We start from the raw sequence: 23,268 nt of genomic DNA, 5'->3' as shown, positions 1-23,268 counted from the left end.
CAAAGAACTAGGAATGTGTTTTACTACATATAAAAACAATATTATCTGGCCTACAGATTTTTTTGTAAAAATATATCACAAAACAAATTTGACATTATAACATTTTTATCTATTGTCTTTGTATTAAAAACAAAAATGTCTCCATATGCATACAAGGACTTTCAACAAACTCATTTGGCTTGTGAAATATAATCATAACATCTGCTTTCTCCATAGCACTTCATTGTCAAAACACTGCAGACAGTCCTCTTTTTATGCAGAATACCAACTTTCTGAAGCAGACGACCAAATTTCTGAAGCAAATGGTCAGTCACTCGAAGCAGACGCCCTCAAAATTCACGCAAAATACTTGAATAACCACATCTGAGCATTATTTACTAAGCGTCAATATATATATATATCTATATTATCTCTCTTCTACATATAACAACTGTAAGACATGTCATTTTTCTTACATTTCTAGTAAAAACAGTTGTATTGCGCCAAGCGCAAAATGCTCTCAAAACCTTCATAACCTTATTGTTTTCCTTCTCGAAGCATGGTTCAATTCAATTTCAAAATCAGTGGAAACAAGTTATTTCAAGAACAGCCTGTATATTTAGTGGAAACAAGGTTATTTCAAGGACAGCCTGTATATTTCATAGTATTTCATCTTCAAAACACCTGTATACCAAATATTATTGGCTGTTTAAAGGTGTATCCATGGCTATCACAAGTATGTAAATCTGGATATCTCTGGACTGGTTACTATTTATTTATATATAAAATTTTCAAGGGAAATGCTGGGTGGACAGTCTACCACTGCACTTCTAGAATAGCCGGATTTTTCTCCAGTATTGTCAATAGCATTTTATCTACATACTGCCTTAATCTGAAGTTAACATCTTGTTGCTCCTTCAATGATTTCATCAACTGTAGAATACAGAATAATAAAAATATAACAACATATCTGTTACTAGATTTTTACGAATCAAAATAAAACTAATTAACACAACATGACATTAATTGCTCAGTATAACAGCTCCTTCCATAGACCGGGAAAAAAACATTCCATAAGAGACAAAGCTGGCGTTGCCAACAATGATGTGAATAGAATTAAACTCATCTTGGCTTTTATATAGTTAAAGATCCTGTAACACAATTTTTGTAATGGCTTTAAATCATAAATATGATGCTCAAATTAAGATTTATCAATATTGTAGGTTCCAAAAAAGCATTATTTATAAAGATGTTACCGAATTTAACATTTCATGTAAATAAAGGGAGTTAATAAAAAAATATTTTCTATAAAGTTTAAGTCAAATTTTACAATAAGAAATTAATGATATATTTTAATGATTACATGTAATATGCACAAATATTTGCAGTACATATTTTACATATTCTTCTATGCTTGAAAATTGTTTTATTTGCATAATTATGTAAATATATATAATTTCACTTAGTGCGTTTCACCACTTTGATCACAACATACATTCATATAAGGTATTCTTCCATACAAAAACTTCTTGTATCAACCAATTATTTTAAAGTTTAATTTTTGAACAGTAACATCTATTACAAAGATCTGATAACTATTAACAATTTATTTGACTTCAAAAAGTTTTTCTTCTTCAAATATGATTTTGAAAAATAATATTTGTAAAACAGAATGAATCCTGGGAAAATTAGTTACCTCCTCCTTGGTCATGTGATCTAATTCCTCAGCCAATGAATTGCCTTCTTGCAACATGTGCCTGCCTTCTTTAACAGCTTGAGCCAATAACTGTGCATTTAGTTCTTCATTTTCTTCTGCAAGGTGCTTGTTTGCCTGTAATTAAATTTATCAAATTATCAATTTAGAACAGATTTTTTTAAGTCTTGATTGATTTTTGTTGATGATGTTATTCATTTTCATAGTTTTTTTTTCTCACATGCCAACTGTCGCCAATCTAGTTTTCAAGAGGAGTAATGCATTTCTTTTAAACAATATTAAATCCATGTTAGTTTTGCTATACACAGCAAAGAGATGAGTCTAGATACAATCAATGACAATGTATATGCAATTACCATGCTAAAATAATCAGCTGCCATCAATAAAAAACTTGTAACAATTTGAATTACATGTCTTGATATTTTAATGTACAACTAATGCACATTTGATAGCTATACAAATAATGTAATGGTATAGATGTTTTCATAGTTGTTTTTTTAGTTCAGTGACTGATATAAAATTCAATGACTGATAAAAAAAATGCTATAAACTGAAACATATTTTTTATGAATAAAGGGAGGTACTAATAAAAAAAGTCTTCATTGTCAATCTTAGAAAGGTTTGTATATTTTGGTTTCATGCAAATGAAACAACATGATTAATTTAAGTGCTTTGCATATTTTTACGGTTATATCAATAACATTTTTTTCCAAAAAAGAAACGCACCCTATAACCTACAACATCCCCCCCAAAATACACCTCCCTTCACAAACAAGAAGTGTAAGTCATGTTAAATCACCCTTTCAAAAATCCATGCAGTAAGTAATTAATCTATAAGAAACCTTATCTTGTAAGGATAGATTTGTGCAAATAAATCATTAGATCTTTAGTGATTTACTTTCCTAATACTAGAAAGAATTTGGAATAAACCTCAAATGAGCCGCGTCACAACAAAACCAACATAGTGCGTTTGTGACCAGCATGGATCCAGACCAGCCTGCGCATCCGCGCATTCTGATCAGGATCCATGCTGTTCGCTTACAAAGCCTATTACAAGTAGAGAAACTGATAGCGAACAGCATGGATCCTTATCAGGCTGCGCGGATGCACAGGCTGGTCTGGATCCATGCTGGTGGCAAACCCATTATGTTGGTTTTTTAGTGATGCGGCTCATATTATATCTGGCACCAGTGGACCTCTATGTAGAGCAACAGAAACTTTAAAAGCTAACTTAAAATAGGTTTTGCTCATATCAAAGATTTCAACATAAAAAGCAAGTAAAAATTTGATTCCTTCACAATTTTATATCATCATTTGACAGATATACAATCCTTTGACTCGCCAAATTCATATCAATTATTTCAATATTATATTTTGTGTTATATTTTTCCATGCCCCATGGAAATGCTTGCATATTATTTTGACCTCCTGACATGTCAAAAATATGGAAATACAAAAAGAGAACTTGATCATAAATCATTATGTAAGTACTACCCTATGAAATCTACTAATACGAGGGTTGTCCCAATATTCTGTGACAAGATTTATTAAAAGCTAAATAAAACAGGTACGAATTTGATATTTTAATATGTTATAAACCCATATAATTAAAACATTTTCACAAATTTTCATAGATAAATATCAACAAACAACAAAAATATGCCATAAACACCATGGCAACTAACTGAATCGCGGCGCACGTCCAACGTCAAAGACGGCGTTAAATCTATATAAGGCGCCTTTCTCAAATACTCACAATGGCTTTCAACGCAATAATGGTACCCATAAATTGTCAATTTCTGACTTAAATCATGTGGTTGTTAATGTCTGTTGAATGTTTGGATGGCATACATAATTTGTTGCTATACGCGAACTTCCGGTCTCGTTACTCCTGTTTTTAGCTGTAGGAAATAGGCGACTAAGATCGGTCTTCCTATCCGTGTTTTCCTTATTTTCGCTTTTTGTAGCGCAAAACTCTGGTTCCGTTCATGCCTTTTGTACAGAAATGCTCAGAATATGTTGCTAAACTGTTATATTTGGTATATTTGTTGAAAATAGTTACATGTGTCATCTCGAAATAGTCATGAAACCTGAGTGACATGTTCACTGCGCCGCAAATTCTTCGAACGTCGCCATTTTAACTTTCCTATTTTATATGAGATATTTTCATTTATTCGTATCTTTTTCGTTTTTTTTAGTTATTTAACTAAAATTTTCAGAGATGATTTAAACATAGCAGCAGAGGAAGTCAACATGTCATTGTGCAGACACATCATCAGATATTTGAAATATACGTAATTTATTTCAGCCTATTCATAACAAAATGTAAATTATTCGACGTGCGCCGGCAACTCAAACCAATGTCGTTAATACTGAAAATTTCTAAGTAACTAGGGTAAATTTTTTGTAAATGATTTGTTGTAATGTTAAATAATAAACTTAACGGTTATATGTGTGAATTATTTTCTATTGGCGTTAAAAATGAACCGGCTATAAAATTTGTCACGGACTTTTGGGACAACCCTCGTACTGCAATACTTGGAGCATATTAATTAACTGTTACATATTGCAACATAATTATGGTTTTGTATTTTGTTCCCTTTAAGTATTTTTCTATTGCCAGGTAACAAAGATACAGCCTCAAATTCTCACTGACCCTTAGCCCCCACAAGTTTCATTCAGTCACTGTAAATTCATTTTCATGTGACAATTTTTTTCCTATTTCCAAATGCAGAAACTTTATAACATTTTCACACCAAACTTATTGTGAAATACTACATTTAAGGTAACTAGGTTGTGCTAGTTACTGATCCATAACGATAAATAACTCTCAGGTATTTCAAAACCACAAAGGTAAATATAAAATGTGCCATATGTAGATAAAGTTATGACTATAAATTTTTTTTAAATGCACTTATTTTATTTCCTTTTTTTACAAAATCCTGTATGACTTTGTGAACTGGAATCACATTGTCAAGCTTAATTTAATAAAAAGTTTATGCAAATATATTTTCATAGTCAATGTTTACATATAAAGAATGTTTTTACCATATGCTAAGTTTGTTTGTTTTGGGTTTTACGTCACATCAACACAGTATAGGTCATATCGCGACGTTCTAGCTTTACTGGTGGAGGAAGACCTCAGGTGCCCTTCCGTGCATTATTTCAGGCACGAGCCGGCACCAGAGTAGAACCACCGACGTTCCGTAAGCTAGCTGGATAGCTTCCTCACATGAAAGAATCCAAAGTCCCTGTTGGGATTCGAACCCACAGCGGTGAGGGGCACCATATGCTAAGTGACTGATGTTTTAGTTCAGATATAAATCAAAGAATAAGCTAGAACTGTTGGCAAGAATAAACATTAAAACCTACCAATTCTTTAGTTACACTAAAAATATATCTTATTCTTTTACACTGAAGCCTAATATTATAAGGGGCCCTAACTCTTCTATTTGCACCAGTCCCATGTGACTTTTAGCATAGTTAATATGTAAAGCACTATTCTAATAAAATAAGGTTGGGCTGACCAATTTTATACACTGTACAGTCATAGATACACATAATTATCATATAAGCCATGAAAAACATAAAAACAATCACAGTTTGCAGAAACAGACCAAGGATGGCAAATGGCCATTTTTCATGCAATTGATTTGTTCTCTTTTTGTATTTTCTGATCGTAAGATCAGTAAATACATAGCTAACATCCACGGTCTAACACAAAATTTCCTAACAGTCCTAACAACGCAAAGTAGTTCTCACTCAAAACTGCTTAAAAACCAGCAATTTAAAAGAAAGAATAATTTTTAATGTAGGCATTTAACGAATTACAGTGCATTAAAAGTTTAGATTAGTCAATAGAAATATGAGGTAACAATCACAAATTTCGCGGATGAATATCTTTTTTACCCAATGAAAAATGTTCGGCTATTTCCGTAAAGCTTCGGATTATCATGAATATCATTTTAATCAATGAAAATGCTATTTTTAGCTATGCAAATTACCGAATACTCCAGAGCGTAGTACACAAATAAATCTGACTGTCGAGTAGTGGAATATATACATGTCGGACTGTTTTCGATAAATTATTTTCATCAGTGTTAAACAACACGTTTATCGTGAACAAAATACCTCAAAATTAATAAGGATTACAAACACGAAATGGAAATTCTCAATTTAGAATTACATAATGTATTCGTTTTTATTCAAGGTTCATATGTATAACTTCGCCGTGGTGCAGAGGTAAGCGGTCTCGTTGAGGGTGTGAGAGGCCTATGGTTCAAATCCTAGTCGAGGCAATTCTATTTTTTTTTCATGCAAAATTCCATATGTAAATCTCAAACTGTTATAGAAGAAAATCAAAACGCTGTCGCTGCGTAAGATGAATTATAGTATATAAAAATAAACTTATACAGGAAAGTACATACAGATAGTCAGTATGATTTAGATTGCAAAGATCAGAAAATACCATAGAGCTGCAGCCCTTTGATTTCATTTTGGCACTATTTTGCTATTTTACACTATTATGAAATTTAATGCATATTTGAAGCCTTATCGATTACAATATTTTCAAACCAAATTAAGTTCATTATATAATGTACAAACTTATATAATGTAAGTATGCAATTTTTTTTTAACAAATACAATGTGGGATCAGTGGGCTATAACAAATCCTCAAGTTTAATATTTTCATAGCATTATTTTGTTAACACTGATTTTAAACACATTTTTAGTTAATTATCTTGTTGGCCGACTCAAAATTTAAAGTAGAAATAGCCAATTGCCATACAGGTCTATTAACTTCATGCAATAGAGATGTATCTGTATGAATGAATCTATACAAGTATTAAAGCATGACCACTGTAACACAGTTTAGCGGTTAACCCTGCAGTTCTAGTAACAAACCACCTGTATATAGTAAGGCCAGTCTGCATTTTATTCTCAATGCAGTGGAACTAGAAATGAACTTGTCCAAGTTAGAAGAGAGAAAATTCCATTTATAAAATTCAGAAGAGGCAGGGTTAACTTTATAATTTGCTACAGCATTTTGACAGTCCTTTCATGAAAATGATTACATGTATTTAACTAGCATAGCAAAATAAAAATAAAGAAATGTCTCAAGCAAAGTGTACATAAAAAGCAGGACAAAAACAGCTGCAAACTCCAACCAACAAAAAATTAAGAAAATGCAAACAAACAAACAAGTTAATAAACTTTGGGTATTATGTTAGAAAATACATAAGGAATATTCTGTTTCTTTGTTCTGTCTCTTTTTTAATACATTAACAAGTTCTAAACACATTTTTAAATTATAGTCATCTCTATACAACAATGTAATATTATCTAAATGTGCATTTTGAAAGCATTTTATCCCAATTTTTTACTTTTTACAACTACTATCACAGACTTGATTTCCAAACTCAGTATTAAATCTTTTTCGATGAATAAAGGGGAGTAACTCCTGCTTCCCAAAAAGCCATTAACGGTATTATACAGGAAAAAATAAAGGGGTTTTTTGTTTAAATTATAAATTAAAATCATGTTACTAAGTAGTTTTTTTCTGTTTTTGAAAAATAATTCTTAAACAAAAGAAATTTAAAAATTTTAAGTTTAGAGTTTTCAAATATGCCCAAATATCTTTAGAAAATGAAACTTGACTGATCCTGGAAGTTTTAATAAATCAGTAACATAAATATGTTTAAAATGTGTGGAAAATTTTTCGGGCCCCAAAAGTAGTGCGGGGGCAGTTCTAAATATGCCATAAACCCATTCAAAAAAAAACCCCCAAATTGCAAAAAAGTGTTACTATTTTTCTTTTTATATTTCCCTTATTGTAACCTATTAAGACATGAGGTGTATGCATTTTTAAAAGGTAAAAACAATGGATAAAGAAAGTGCTCTTCAAAATCCAAAATAGAAAAAAAGCAAACAATCAAACAAATGAAAAAGAAATGTGATATTCCACAAGAAGAAATGAAAACAAAATAAGCTCCATGCAAATTGAAGACAACAATGATTGTATTGATGAGATACCCACCTGTGCTGCGTCCCTCCATTCTAACCATAACGTCTGTTAGTGCATGAAATAAATATTAGGACGGTGATAACTCACTGGTCAAGATATTGTACTTTAGACATACATGCAGCTCATGTTCGGCCATAGAAAAAAGTATATGTTTTTGCTTAGATATTTAATATAATTGATTATAATTTAATGTTGTTTTTCATATATATCATGCCCCTCCCAAATATATAATGAAATTCACAAAAAGCATTTTATTTGTAAAATAAATAAAGAAAAGAAAAATTTGCCTTTGTATAAAATATACACCGCTTGCCACTCGGAGAAGGGTATATAACATTTTCAAATATAACAAATTGTTCTTTTTTAAAACTTTTCTGACAAATGAAAACTGAATAGTTTAAGCAAAAGCACAACATATTTTCTATCAGTCATGAGTTGCATGCACTTCTAAGGTACAATATGTTTAACCATGTGATGATAATCACATAGTGGTCAATTTAAAACAAACAAACAAGCTTTGTGAGAAAGAAAAAAATAGAGTCTAGAATCTGAAAGCCATTTTACTGACACTATTAATGTTAGATAATCATTATTGAAGAAAAAAACAAACATTTGGAAAAAAGAAGAAGCTTTCCAAACAAATCATAGCCATTCTGTTTTAGCAGCAAATTAAATCAAAATAGAGCACACTGTGAAGAAGCCTCTTTAGACTTGTTTGGCAATTGGCAATTAGCACTTTCCATCTATAATATCAGTGACAATTATTTTGCAGTATCCACCTTTTTGTAATAAAATGGTCAATAAGTTGAGCGACATAATGTGTTCAGTTGGAAGGCATACAAAGTTATACCATAATACTATTACCTTTTAACATGACACAACTTTATAAATTGTGTTCACTTACGAGCATTATGTAATAGTAAAACAAAATGCATAGTATCTGTATAAAGCAAAATGGTGTAATTCAAGACAAAAGCAATGTTAAATCCTTTTATTCATTAACCTTTTAAATCTGCTAGAACTGAAAGAGATCAGCCTTTGCTGACCAGTAAAGAGCCAGGCCAGCCTGTACGTCAGTGCATTCTGACCATGAGGCTCTATACTATTGGTAGCTAAAATTTTTGTATTTTGAAATTGAAAGCCATTTAAAAACATATTATGATTCAACACAGGATAAGGCCACAACATAAATTCAGCAAGGCTAATGTTACCTGATGTATCTTTTGGATGGGGGACCGCGCCGAAAAAGTGCTCACTTTTTTAAGCAACATTTCTCAAACGAAAACATGTGTTTGGGGCCAAAATAGGACATTTTTTCACTATTTGAGGCCTGAAAGAGGGGGAGGGGGGGTCGAGAGTGCGTTGTTTCACATATATATGAGGTAAATGGTTAAAGTAAAAGTTTACGGACAGACGCCCATAAAAGCTCACCATGGTCACCAGGTGAGCTAAAAAGTATTATCACCAGGTGAGCTAAAAAGTATTATTTTTTTTGTAAAGTATTACAAAAATGGTACAGGAATGCCATTATGGATCTTTAAAGTTTAAGAACATGTTGTTAAGGTATACTTCAAAAAAAAATTAAATATTCAAAAGTTACAGAAACTCAAGAAAAGGCACAATTTTGAAGAATCACATTTCATTTCTTTCTGAATAGCATTTTTATTATAACATTAAATTAAATCAAAATGTTACTCAATTCATGAAGATATACATAGCACAATGAAGGCTTTAAGTGTCATATCACACTTTGTCAGCAGATTCAAATATCAGCATTATATATTCATTAAATCTTTTTTTGACGGCTATATATTTATAACTAGATCTATTTAAAGTTTGTTAAAATATAATATCATCATTATAACCTCTATGCCACAGCCTTTCAACCGTACAGATCCCAACCTGTTACCGATGAAAAGATATATCAATATTGTACTAGTTTTTAAACTCCTTAATATACCACTGAAATGGTACAATTTGTGAAAATGTAAAAAAATACTGAAATAATGAAATAAGAAACCAACTAATGATTGGGAGGCAATGCTTCAGATATATAATACAATATGTAATGGTTTAGTGCTATACAGATTTATCTACTTCTGTAATGCATTATTACATAGGTTTTTTCTGTTCTGCAACCAGTCCACAAAAATTATGTTAACACATAACCCTGATTAAATATCAATTTAATGATTATAATTACTTTTTTTTCCAGGTGAGCTTAAATAGGTCAAAGTGTAGGTGGGAGAAGACTTGATGACATACTGGTTATTAAATTAAACAATATTTATCTAAGCTAATTGTGGAGAAAGATAGCAGCTTATCTGAACCAGTCATTGTCTGCACTTGCTACAACTACATGTGAGGAAACATGCTCAATGTAACCCAAGTAACCGGCTTGAACTTACTACCTTAATTTTGAAAGGCAGACACCTTAACCCATATGCCATAGCTCCTCTTATAAGGTTTACTATTCTCTGAATGGTTTCATAGATAATGACTCATATTTGCCACCAGTATTAAAAGCCAAGCCAGCCTTCTCATCTTGTTTTTATTATAACAATGTCTGAATTTACTTTTTTAAAGTCACCAAGCAATCATCTCTTAACCAAAACTTCATGTGTCCTGTGGTGTTCATAAAAACATGTTTTACTGTAAATTGTAAGCAAGTAAAATATGTCTCCTTTACGGATTTTACTTTTTATCTATTGTGAGGCTAGTATACTGACCTCCTTTAATTTAGCTATCACCTCTCAATCAAAACTTTATGTGTCCAGTGGGGTTCGTAAAAAACATGTTTTACTGTAAATTATAAAAATATTCTATCTCTAAGCAAGTAAAATATGTCACCTGTACCATTTTTACTTTCAATCTATTGCTAGGCTAGTATACTGACCTCCTTTAATTTGGCGAGCTCCGCGTTGAACGAAAACCCGTTGGAATCTGAGAGACTGGGCGTCCTGGGTATATGAGAATGCTTATGTTCACAGTCTATCTTAAACTTACGGAGGTCTTCTAACTCCTTCTGTAACTCATCTAACAACTGAAATAATAAGAAATGACATGAAATATGGAGAATATTGTGAAATAAAGCAAATCATTTAAAATATAAGGAAAAATCTAAAATACATTGGATATATTTTGACTTTTTTGTTAATATAGATAATTGAATAATTTAAAATAGTACAGGATATGATCAACTCAGAATGTCTGGCATTGAGTGAGAACTTTATCATCCAACTAATGACAATCCCTGCTGGGTTTGGTTTTTACCAATGCAGGGGAGTTAATAATTCAAGGATGAAGGCAACGTTTTATGCCTACCTAGTGCATAAGTACTTGAGAAGTTCATCATCAAATGTCTTACTAAAAATTCAATTATCTTAAAACATATAACGTCCAATTTAAGTAAAACTTTTAAGACAAGAGGGCCATGATGGCCCTGAGGTCGCTCACCTGTATATAGGCCCCCCCCCAATGTTGCAGGGCCAATTTAACCCAAGGGCTTTTATTTGCACAAACTTGGTAGACACCCATAAGAAGATGTTTCATGCTAAACATCTAAGCTCTAGCTCATTGGGCTTTAAAAGAAGATTTTTTTGAAGTTTTTAATATACACATATAGTTAAAAACAATGACACCCCTGGGGCCGGGCCAGTTTTGACCCCAGGGCTTTTATTTGAACAAACTTTGTAGACATTTACTAGAAGATGTTTCATGCTTAATATCTAAACTCTAGCTATTTGAGTTTTTTCAAAGAAGATTTTAAGTTTTTGCTATACACATATAAAGAAAATCAATGCCCCCGGGGCGGGGCCAATTTTGACCCCAGGTCTTTTATTTAAACAAACTTTGTAGACACTCACTAAAAGATGTTTCATGCTTAATATCTTAACTCTAGCTATTTGGGTTTTTTCAAAGAAGATTTTTTAAGTTTTTGCTATACACATATAAGGAAAATCAATGACTCCCGGGGCGGTGCCAATTTTGACCCCAGGGCTTTTATTTGAACAACTTGGTAGACACCTATTAGAACATGTTTGATGCTAAATATCTTAGCCATAGCTCTTTGAGTTCTTTAAAAGAAGATTTTTTAAGTTTTTATTATATGCATATAGGGAAAATCAATGACCCCCGGGGCGGGGCCAATTTTGACCCCAGGGCTTTTATTTGAACAAACTTGGTAGACACTTATTAGAACATGTTTCATGCTAAATATCTTAGCTCTAACTCTTTGAGTTCTTTAAAAGAAGATTTTTAAGTTTTTACTATATGCATAAAGGGAAAATCAATAACCCCCCGGGGCGGGGCCAATTTTGACCCCAGTGTTTTTATTTGAACAAACTTGGTAGACACCTATTAGAACATGTTTCATGCTAAATATCTTAGCTCTAGCTCTTTGGGTTCTTTAAAAGAAGATTTTTTAAGTTTTTACTATATGCATATAGGGAAAATCAATGACCCCCCGGGGCGGGGCCAATTTTGACCCCAGGGCTTTTATTTGAACAAACTTGGTAGACACTCACTAGAAGATACTTCATGCCAAATATCTAAGCTCTAGCTCTTATGGTTTTTTAAAAGAAGATATTTAAAGTTTTTTCTTTCGGTTGCCATGGCAACCAGAGTTCTGCATGGAATTAAATTCTTTGAACAATTTTTAAAGGTGACCACCAAAGGAACATTCCTGTGAAGTTTGGATGAAATTGGCTTAGTGGTTTATGAGGAGATGTCATTTAAAGAAAAAGTTTACGGACGACGGACGGACGGACGATGGACGGACGGACGCCGGACGAAAAGCGATCACAAAAGCTCACCCTGTCACTTTGTGACAGGTGAGCTAAAAAAGTAAAAAACCTTTCAAATTAAAATTGCACGTTTTTCTACAAGACATGTCACAATTTCAGAGTATTTAACATTAAAATAAAAAAATTTCATTAATAAAAACTTTACAGGCACTTCTATTCTACCTTATTCATGTGAGACTCTACTCACATAAAAAAAGTTTTTCAACTTCATGAATCTAGGAATGTCAGATTTCATCATTTTGCAAAACAAGATATTTATCTGAACTGCAATTTTCCCATGCACAGTAAACTGTAAACAGTATAAACATCATTCTTAAATGTACCATCATCGCCTTAATACGAGAACACTGTATCCCCACCTAAACTTACAAACAGATACAAGTGTACCGTGTCACGACAATATTATTGCGAAGGTTAGAAGAGATCATCTAAATTTTGCAATTATGTTTACAAATTGCATGTGAGACTAATTTATGCAAATGTTCATGCATTTTATTACAAAGATTAAAGCCTTCAAAAAGCAACTTGTATCAGCTCATGACGAGAACTTAAAATATTTAATTATCCATTGCAATGTTTATTCGAAATGAGAAATAAATATTTTAACCATAATAAATACATGTAATACTGCCTATCAATATTTGATTTGCATTCATCAAAAGAGTATTTGAAATTTATACAAAAACCGAAAATACAAAAAATTAAATTATAAAATACAAGTTTAAAATGATACAGTAAAAAGCTCTGAGCATCTATATATTTTAATACTAGCAGTTTAGATTTTGACAATTTTAAAGTAAATAGTCAATCAGATAGTAATACTAATATTGTAAACAGTTCAATTCTAACATACAGGAATTCATTCAAAGCAATTAAACCAGACAACAGAAACCCGAAACTCCCACCATTATTAACTTAATATCAAAGGGACACAACTCTAAAATTCATATCTACAAAGGGTAACTACTATTTAAAGATATAATCTTATAATTATAAAGGGGAACAACTTGAAGCAATTTTTTCTCTCAGAATTTTGAGTTTCCAAAATAAGCACTATATACAGCTATTAAGGCATTATATGCCAATATAAAGAAGCTATGATTTCAGAACATCCACTTCTAATATCATTCAAGTATCTTTTCTATTTCAAAGTGCAAGAAATTGATGAAGGAACATCAAGAAAGATTAGACCATCTAACTACCATTATCTTTAAAACTATATCTAAAAGCTCTTTGTACTATATCTTATTTCCATGCTACATTTTTGTATTTAGTTTCATCTAGTATTTCTTCAATTTTTCCAATCACTAGTCTCTTTGCAAATTGGTCCACAAACTTTGAGGACTTATTATTGGACTTATATTTGGTAACATTTAAATGATGTGCATTTTTGAAGAAAAATATATAATAATTATAGGGCTCTAAAATTGTGACTTTTTTTATGAAGTTTTAAAAATATTTATCCCCTTAGACATGAAGAAAAATAACAACAGAATATATGATGTTTGACAAAGAAGACAGAGAAAAAAGGTTCAGGCATTGCAAAATGTATGTTCACATAAGAATTCAATACTGAATTGTGTGTAACTGTAAAAATGTCCATCAATATATAATATGGTTCACACAAAAAAAAATCTAGTCCCTTCATGCCATGCAAATTCACTCCTTTTAAAACTTTGGATGATGTAGAAGATCAGATTTAGGTAACACATATTCAGCGACATTATGCAAATCATTGCTTTCTATTTACTTACATTTTTTTATATTACATTTGAGCACAAATCATTTTATTATATTGAAATTGGCTATATCTGATCACGTTTCAATGTCAAGTTTGCTCATTAACATTCAAATACAGTACCCTCTAGTTTCCAAATGGCATAAAAAATACAAGAACAAATATGAGCCGTGTCACGACAAAACCAACATAATGGGTTTGCAACCAGCATGGATCCAGACCAGCCTGCGCATCCGTGTAGTCTGATCAGGATCCATGCTGTTCCCTTACAAAACCTATAACAAGTAGAGAAACTGATAGCGAACAGCATGGATCCTGATCAGACTACGCGGATGCACAGGCTGGTCTGGATCCATGCTGGACGCAAACCCATTATGTTGATTTTGTCGTGACGCGGCTCAATTATTTGCACTCTATATAAATGCATGATGGGGATGAATAAGGAAGACTAAAATAACCAATGAACTGCTGGAAACAAGTTTGTGTGAAGTATGACATACCCATATTGCTATAAAAGTGTGAAATTTAGTATTTCCATATCTCCAAATATCTTTAGAAATTTACAAGAGACTTTTCTATTAAAAGCAGTGCACTTTATTTGAATGACAGAAAATCAGGCAAAAAAGCGATACATTAACAAAATGATATTTGTGAAAGATGTATATGATAATTGTAATATTTACAAAGTGGGATAAAAGTACAACATCTATGTAATATATTCAACAAAAGCCCCCACACGCCACTGTTTTGTCAATCTTATGACCCCAGGTCAAATATTTTTTGGACTACATGTGCCACCGGTTGAAAACTTAAAATCAACAAAGGGCCATAATTCTGTTAAATTTGGTCGCAGCAAAAATTCCTTCCTTTACTTCCATCTACACATTAACGTTGTTCATCCCTGGAAGTTTAAGCAAGATCTGCCATCCGGTTTAAGAGGAGTTGCGTTCACAAAATTTCTACATAGTATATAGTGAAAAAATCAACAAAGGGCCATAATTCTGTTAAATTTGGTCGCAGCAAAAATTCCTTCCTTTACTACCATCTACACATTAAGGTTGTTCATCCCTGAAAGTTTAAGCAAAATCTGCCATCCGGTTTAAGAGGAGTTGCGTTCACAAGATTTCGGGACAAGATTTCTGACAAGTGCAACGCTATATGCTCCCACTTTGTGGGGGCATAAAAACTAAAGGTTAAGGGCTTCTAACTTACTGTTGAAGGATTAAGGGCCTCAGACATACTGCTCCAGGGTTAAGGGCCTCAAGTCAATTGTTGAATGGTTAAGGGCCTAAAAACTTGTGTTCAAGGGTTAAGGGTCTCAAACCCGATGTTGAATGGATAAGGGCCTCAAACCCACTATTGAATGGTTAAGGGGCCCAAACCTAGTGTTCCAGGGTTAAGGGTCTCAAACCCACTGTTGAAGGGTGGAGGGCCTCAAGCCAGCTGTTGAATGGTTAAGGCCCTCAAACCCACTGTTGAAGAGAACATGGTCTCAAACCTGTAACAGTGGGTTTGAGGCCTTTAGCCCTGGAACAGTGGCTATGAGGTCCTCAACCATGGAATAATGGGTTTGAGGCCCTTAGCCAGGGAACAATGGGTATGAGGCCCTCTTCCCTCAAACATAGGGCATGAGGCCCTCGACCCTTGAATACTAGGTTTTAGAATTAATTAAGCAACAGCTCTGTTTTCTCAAAAAAAAGCAGACTAAAAACTTATTGATTCAGTGATAGATGAATTATAAAAAAAAATCTTAAAACATTCATCAATAACTATACATAAAATCATCTAGAAGAGAAACCAAAAACTATGTAAAATGTGATAACTAGTTGTAAAAGCCATTCCATATAAGTTGTGAACAATTGAAATTATAAAAGATAACAAAACACAGCTTAATTATATAAGAAAAACTGAGAACAAAAGAAACTAAGTATTTCAGAAAAAAGCCACTATCTGATAGATTCACAAACAAGTACCTTTCCCGATGTTTTCTGGTGATAAAAAACATAAAACAAACATTCATGACAAAAGCAGGCAAAACAAAGTAAGGGTGAATGATTTTGTTTTCAAACTAACATCTAGCAAAATTGACAACATAAATAAAACAGGATATTATATAAAGCATTGGTCTGAATTGTTGAATTGTAGTGGAACATGTAACTGTACTGTATGCCAATATCACTTGTATATAACATGGTCGGCCTGTATGATTCAGCGCAATTTGGCCATATTCTAAACTGTTGACTGCTTAGTTACTAATCCTTTACCTGCTGGAACCAAAAGTGATTTGTGTTTGCCAACAGTATAGTGCCAGCCAAATCTGCACAATGGTGCAGTCTGACCTTGCTCTGCACTGTAAGTTGCTCAATTTTTGTATCTTCATATTGAAACCCTTCAAAAGAATTTGGACTGTTCCAAATTCAAAGCAAGGCAAATTCATTACACAGGTTCAGCAGATAGAGAGCGAAAGTACATATTCAACCATACTGTTTCAGATTTACATTTTAAGCTGGGTGAGTGATAAATTAGTTCAAGTTATAAACATGTGGAAAAAATTCCTTAAAATTATTCATTTTAAATAAAACATTCAATTGAAGTATTCATAACTAGTGAAATGATGATATATTTACCATAAATGCACTTAACCTGCTGAAACTGAAAGTGATTAGCATTTTCAACCAGTATAGAGCCAGGCCAGCCTGCACAAGCTGACCAGGCTCTATATACTTGTTGGCCGACCATCTTTGTGAATTTTTCTATACTGGTTGCAAAAACTAATCATTTCCAATTTCAGCGGAGAAAAGGTTAAAATAAACCATACAAAGATAAGAATTCTTGCAATTATGTTTCTCTGTGTATTAAGATATTGCATCAGCTTGAGAATCCTGGGCATTTGGTGTCAAAGTATAACTATTACAGGTACAAAATACCAAATTAGCAAGGAAAATTTTTGAAAGCAACACATGCAAAGATATATAAAAAATCAAAATTGCCCGAAATACTCACATTTCCTGTAATTTCTTGTTCTCTGTCAAATTTTGACATTACTTCGTTGTATTCTGCCGAAACTTTATTAAAATCTTCCTCCATTGCTGCTAATCTATCGGATACTTCCATTTTATCCTGAAATACGTAAACATCATCTTCATGGCCAATGAATATTTGAAGAAATAGCATTGTTTTATACAACTGTCAATGTAACTATAATCAAGATTGTAAGTAAACATGATTGTGGTACATATAATGTGAATATACATAGAACAGCACTGTAGCCTTCAGTTGTACTATTAATTACTAATTAATTATTTTTTTCATTTTTTGTTTTAGGTTCAACTCTTGATATTTAGAAGACAACTTATGAATCTAGTAGCTCTGGTTTTTGCACCAATTTGATCTTCGCAAGTAACCCGTAATCCTTTGTTTCTGGTCTTGAGTTACAGTCAGTCAAGGTCTTATAACAACTTTCATGCAGTTTTGGTAAAATAGTTCCTACAGACACTGTTAAAGTCACATTTAAAAATTTTCACACATTCTTGGCAGAGAAATTTCTCATGTTTAGAAGGACTTTCATCAATTATAAGACAATCTTAAACCTCTGATGTATTTTTGAGTGGCAACTAGAAATAGCTGACTACATAGAACTGAGTCTTACCATTCTTAACCTATCATTTTCATTCTTTAACCGTACAACATCTGTTTTGAGACGTTCATTTTCTGTTTCAAATGTTTGTAACCTCAATGTCAGGTAATCCATTTTCTCGTTCTCAATGCCATGTTTGTTCTGAAATAGTACAATAGTGTGATATAGTTACTTTCTACTGAATATACAGGTAAATATTTGGATATATTTTCAGAATCACGTAAAGCAAGTGTAGGAATAAACACCCAAAGAAAATATATAAATCATTTACATGTAATTTATAAAAACAATAATCTTTCCAGCAAAAAAAATCCACAAACCCCCTCTATGACCAATGTATTTTGATTATGGTAGAAGGGAGACAATCCTACAACCAAAATGCATTATTTGCAAGAGTTGTTTCCCTTTACTTTATAAGTTTTATAGATTATTAAACATTTGAATGAGTCTCAATTATTTCATTACAAACATAATGCTTTTTATTATGAAATATTGTTTTTTTCTAGGCAGTACACTTAAGTGAAATTAACATGTTTAACTATGCCATTATCAATATTTATAGTTACTAGTCATTATAAATATAGAACTTACCACCATCTCCTGATATTTTCTCTGTTCTTCTCTCACCCTATCATCTGACTTACACTCCATGTCCTTGAGCTGTTCCTCCATAGTGTGGATTCTGTAATTATATACCCGGCTATTATCATATACGTTCTCATATAATTATATATAAAATAATACATTATTTCACACAATTTCGGGCTACATAATACTGATATTCATTAAATGGATGTATGCATTACAGAATGTCTCGCCTTAACCTATAATTATATGTCTGATTTTGTATTTGAATATTTTTTTCTTCTTCTTTAAATGCACACCATAAAAACTTGATTTTAAAATTAACTATGACTTAACTTTTTGTTGATTTTTTTGTCACTAATAATCTTTCTCAGGGTTTGTAAAATACATGTATACATCTGTAATGCCAACGTTATTATATGACAATGGCTCAAATATTTTGGATTTCCCCCCTCATTTATTGCAGCACAGAAATGATTATCAGTAACAAATTATAATACCGTGTACTTTGATTTCATTAAGCAACATAAGAAAGATGCAATAGATGCCATTATCTTATCAATACAATTATCTGGTTCAAACAACTGTCTACAATATATGTTATTTTCTAAGCATCAAGATCAGATATTATGCTGAAGAATAATATAATTAATATGCATGTTTATTATAACATAAATTATATGATATTATGAAAGATTCTGTGGTATTAGCATTGTAGTATTAAACAGCATTCTATGAGAAATGGTAGCAGAATCTGATGAGCTTCACTTTAATTTCTTTATGTTGCCTACAGAAGGTTATGAAAACCCTTCTATAAATATTTCTATTGATACTTGTAAGCATAAAATATTGTCTGGTACCAAAATTTTTTTTGCATAGTTTGTCAAGTTTTCATTAAAATTCATACATCAGTCTGTAGCTAATTATAGTATAAACTAGAGCCACATATATAAAAGTACAAACTGAACTATTGTGCATTAACTTCCTCAATATTCAGGCTAAAATAGTGCACATCATGCAAACTGATACATATAACATAATGGCACACAATCTTTGCCCAAGTGTATGGCTTCGAAATAGAATAATCACAAGTTTTCATAATTTTTGGGGATGATTTTGGGGAATCTTACTTAACAAAGAAGCATCAGTGGCAGAGTGCTAATGTCTTCAAACCACTTGTTATATTCACCATTGTTGGTTTGAATCCCAACAGGGACTTTGAATCCTTTCATGAGACTTTGGGTGGTTAAATCACATCAGAGGCCATTACATTACTTCCTTGTTTACAAGTGGAGCACAAATGAGAATCAGAGAACAACCAACAACCTTTTACACACTAGCTAGATAGCTTTCTAAATTGTAAAGATACAAAGTCCCTGGAAGAATTCAAAACACCACATCAGTGAGTGGCAAGTGATTCCAAGATGGGGATCTCAACCACTAGGCTCCTGCTAGTAAGACTTTAGATTCAGTTTCTATATCAAAATAAGAATTTCAAAATGTTTACAGAAATGTGACAAACTGTAGATTAATGTGGCAAATATGTTTCTAAAGATGCTGAAAATATGAAAGAAATGACTATGTCTATATAAAAATACGGATCCACAGCAAATACACACCAAACACCAGTTACATAATGTTGATAGAGCTTTGTCCTGTACATAATAGTCAGGTATAGTAACTTTAATTACTTCAAGATTATAACATAAATTATATAATACAGTTAACCTTCGGCTAGTACATATACATGTAATAAATACATGTAATATGTAATATGCTTGTTTTCAGAAACAATACATTTATCAAACAGATATGGCAGATTAGAACAAACCTTGTATGAATATTCATCATTTAAGATAACAATATACTGTAACTTAATCAACAATAACAAAACTGAACCAAATATCAGACATAAGACACAATAGGCATTGTATCACATTGTATAATTATTTTCAAAGTTGATTATCTTCTTATCTGTATCTAATTGTTTTGATGAACTTTAAAGAAAGAAATTGATATCAAATCTTAATATAACAATAATATACATGTATGTGAAATTAAAAATACAATGCAAGTTAATGTACTTAAGTTGGCAAAGCTCTTTCAACAGAAAATAGTACAATACACAATATAAAGCCTGAAAGTAGATGGAGAAATAAAAAAACAAGATCAAGGATATTGTCAGGCAAATAAATGCTAAATGAAGAAATAAATCTTGATATAATTTACCATGACATGCCACATTCAGTCAATTATTTTCTTAAATTTTCAACATTATCAACAATGTATTTCTCTCAAGATAATAAAACATTAAACTACAAAATTGAGCTAGGCCATTTCCTTGGATTATGTTTTGAAAGTCATCATTTTAGACACTGGCTGTTGCTTATTAGGCTATAGCTTAGATTAGGATTTGGTGATGTGGCAAAGCAGTTTACATATCAGACTAGTAATTTAAGGACTGCTGGCCACATGGGTTCCTTCCACATCAGACTGATCAGCAACGCATTGTAACCTTCCAACTTTAGACTCATTGCTATGAACTGGTTAGTTCCGGGAACAGATTTAAAGCTGTGGCTATAAGGTTATAGCGTCCTACTAAATAGATATTAACAATAAATTCTTTAATACTATAAACTAACATAACTTTAATAATTAAAGAAAGTAAAACAATAATGAAATAATGATATCCATTTAAACTAATGATAAACGATAAAAGATAAAAGTATAGAAGAAGAAAACTACCACCATGTGCTATTATAATCACACCAAGCTTTGACACTTACCTGTCTACAACACTGTTATAATGGTCAAACAAATCAAAACATTATTATTATACATGTACACTTCTAAAATATCTTTTACTTTACCTCCATCTCGAAAAACAACAACAACATAATCAACATATGCTTGGACTTGAATATACCACTTGTTCAAGAAAAATAATTCACAGATGCAAGAGACTTGCAATATTTTCAAGGATAACAAAAAAAATCTAATCACTGGAGGCTATGAATCTATTTCATATGATTTCATATCTTTTCAATCCAGGAAGGAAATGATTCGAGATTATATGTTGTTTTTTTTTTTATTATAAAGTACGGTATTCATTTCTCTATCAGACATTTCCATTATCTTTGGAGAAAGTGGTAAATTACAAGTCACCTATCATACAAAATATGTTTTGCCAAGAAGACTTCCTTGATGAAAAATTCTAACTAAAGTTGTATAATTACAATTCATATGACATATGTATCTTTTAGATGTTTTGTAACAGTCTGTATAAAGGAAAAACCAAAAATATCTCTTAACTGCTAGAACCAAGTGATTTTCCTTTGACACCTGAGTATAGAGCCAGGTCAGCCTATACAGCCCTGCAGTCTGACCAGGCTCTATATTGTTGGCTAACTTTAAAATTTACATCTTGATATCCCCTAAATTGATAATGGACAATTCTAAAAATTGAAGCTGGACAAGTCCATTTCTGCAGATAAAGGGATATATCACACTCATCTAAGAACAAATTTCCCTACATTTCTCTTCCCTGACTGTCTTCCCGATTATCCGTTTAATGGTATTTCTCAGATTGGTTTTTTAATTTAAAATTACATTCCTTGTCAGAATATTAAATATATATAGAACTATAATACCTAAAACCATATTTATTACTCTTATGTCCCAAGACCAGTCTATATTTAGCTGCAATTTTGCAGTAATTTATCTCTAGTGTGGCATTTAACATAGCATCATGTGGTATTTCTGTCTGGTTTTAGGTGCATATGAGAATACTGTTTCATAATTTTTACAATAAATAATTTTCACGAATAAGACAACAATCAATAATTATATCTTATTTTAATCTTTACCCTGATAAATCTTGCAATGAACTTGGTCACACTTTTGATTTTAGAGCTGTTCATTAATAACTTTAAACAAAAATACCCAAATGCTATAAATAACCCATAACCTGCAGAACTTCTATTAATGGACCCTTCCAGCTACAATTTTTGGAACAATCCATTATTAGTTTGAGACACATGTATATCAAGATGAAAATTTTAAGTTGGTCAGCCATCAGTATAAAGCATGGTCAGACTGCATCCATGTACAGACTGGCCTAGTTAAGGGTTAGCCAAGTCTGGTCTGCAATCTGGTATGGTCTTCATTGAGACAAGTACTCCAAAATCAGAGGGTTTTGTAGATGAGTTTATTAAGCAGTTTACCAATAACAGAATTTTTCTTTTTTTTTTGGAAGAAAATTTAAAGACTAAGAAGTCTTCCCTTTAACAACAGGACAATGTAATAAAAATTCAGCAAAGATTCTTTCATATGACTGTGAAATACAGATTCCCTCATCTGTAACATGTATTTCTTTTAATTCTTTATTTCCAAACAATGCAGATGTCACAAAAAAAATCTTCTTTTTTTTATTAACTGAAAATGTTTACTTTTTTACAACAAACCTATAGGACTGCCTCCATAGAATAACAAAAAACAAACAAAATATCTTATTTTTTGGAATAGGGGAAACTGGGATGAGGGATAGATGATGATGTTTTTAGTAATAGATATATATGACTTTAGATATAAATATCTATCAATTTTGATGTTTTCTTTAAATACCATTATATTTTTATGTCATAAAAAAATTAAACCAAATATTGATAATATAAATAAGGAACTTGAAAAGAAATATAGGTTCTTTCACATGGACATAATTTAAACACTCTCAAAATATCAACACATATATATAACATAACCAACTCACTTCAGCTCAAACCAAAA

General features: G+C 31.8%; 1 protein-coding gene across 6 annotated transcripts in view; it reads right to left on the bottom strand.

Moving 5' to 3' along the window:
- Positions 1–566: 566 nt before the first annotated feature.
- LOC132760278 (rab11 family-interacting protein 4-like) overlaps positions 567–23,268 on the bottom strand; it is a 53,846-nt gene continuing 31,144 nt past the window's right edge. For 3 of the 6 annotated variants that reach the window (XM_060752236.1, XM_060752232.1, XM_060752237.1), the window contains 9 exons: positions 21,270–21,281; positions 18,490–18,580; positions 17,911–18,039; positions 17,265–17,381; positions 16,235–16,249; positions 10,615–10,761; positions 7,731–7,763; positions 1,676–1,810; positions 567–912 (listed from right to left, as the gene is read on the bottom strand). In XM_060752236.1, the coding sequence (XP_060608219.1) occupies positions 796–912; positions 1,676–1,810; positions 7,731–7,763; positions 10,615–10,761; positions 16,235–16,249; positions 17,265–17,381; positions 17,911–18,039; positions 18,490–18,580; positions 21,270–21,281 (796 nt within the window). In that variant the 3' untranslated portion in view covers positions 567–795. The remainder of the gene's footprint in view (positions 913–1,675; positions 1,811–7,730; positions 7,764–10,614; positions 10,762–16,234; positions 16,250–17,264; positions 17,382–17,910; positions 18,040–18,489; positions 18,581–21,269; positions 21,282–23,268) is intronic. The other 3 variants (XM_060752233.1, XM_060752234.1, XM_060752235.1) reach the window with 3 other exon arrangements.

Source organism: Ruditapes philippinarum, unplaced genomic scaffold (genome assembly GCF_026571515.1).
Source record: "Ruditapes philippinarum isolate M1 unplaced genomic scaffold, ASM2657151v2 ctg1034_1_1_1_1, whole genome shotgun sequence".
NCBI lineage: Eukaryota > Metazoa > Mollusca > Bivalvia > Venerida > Veneridae > Ruditapes > Ruditapes philippinarum.
Note: the sequence above shows the minus strand (reverse complement) of the source record. Positions and strands in the feature narration are given on the sequence as shown.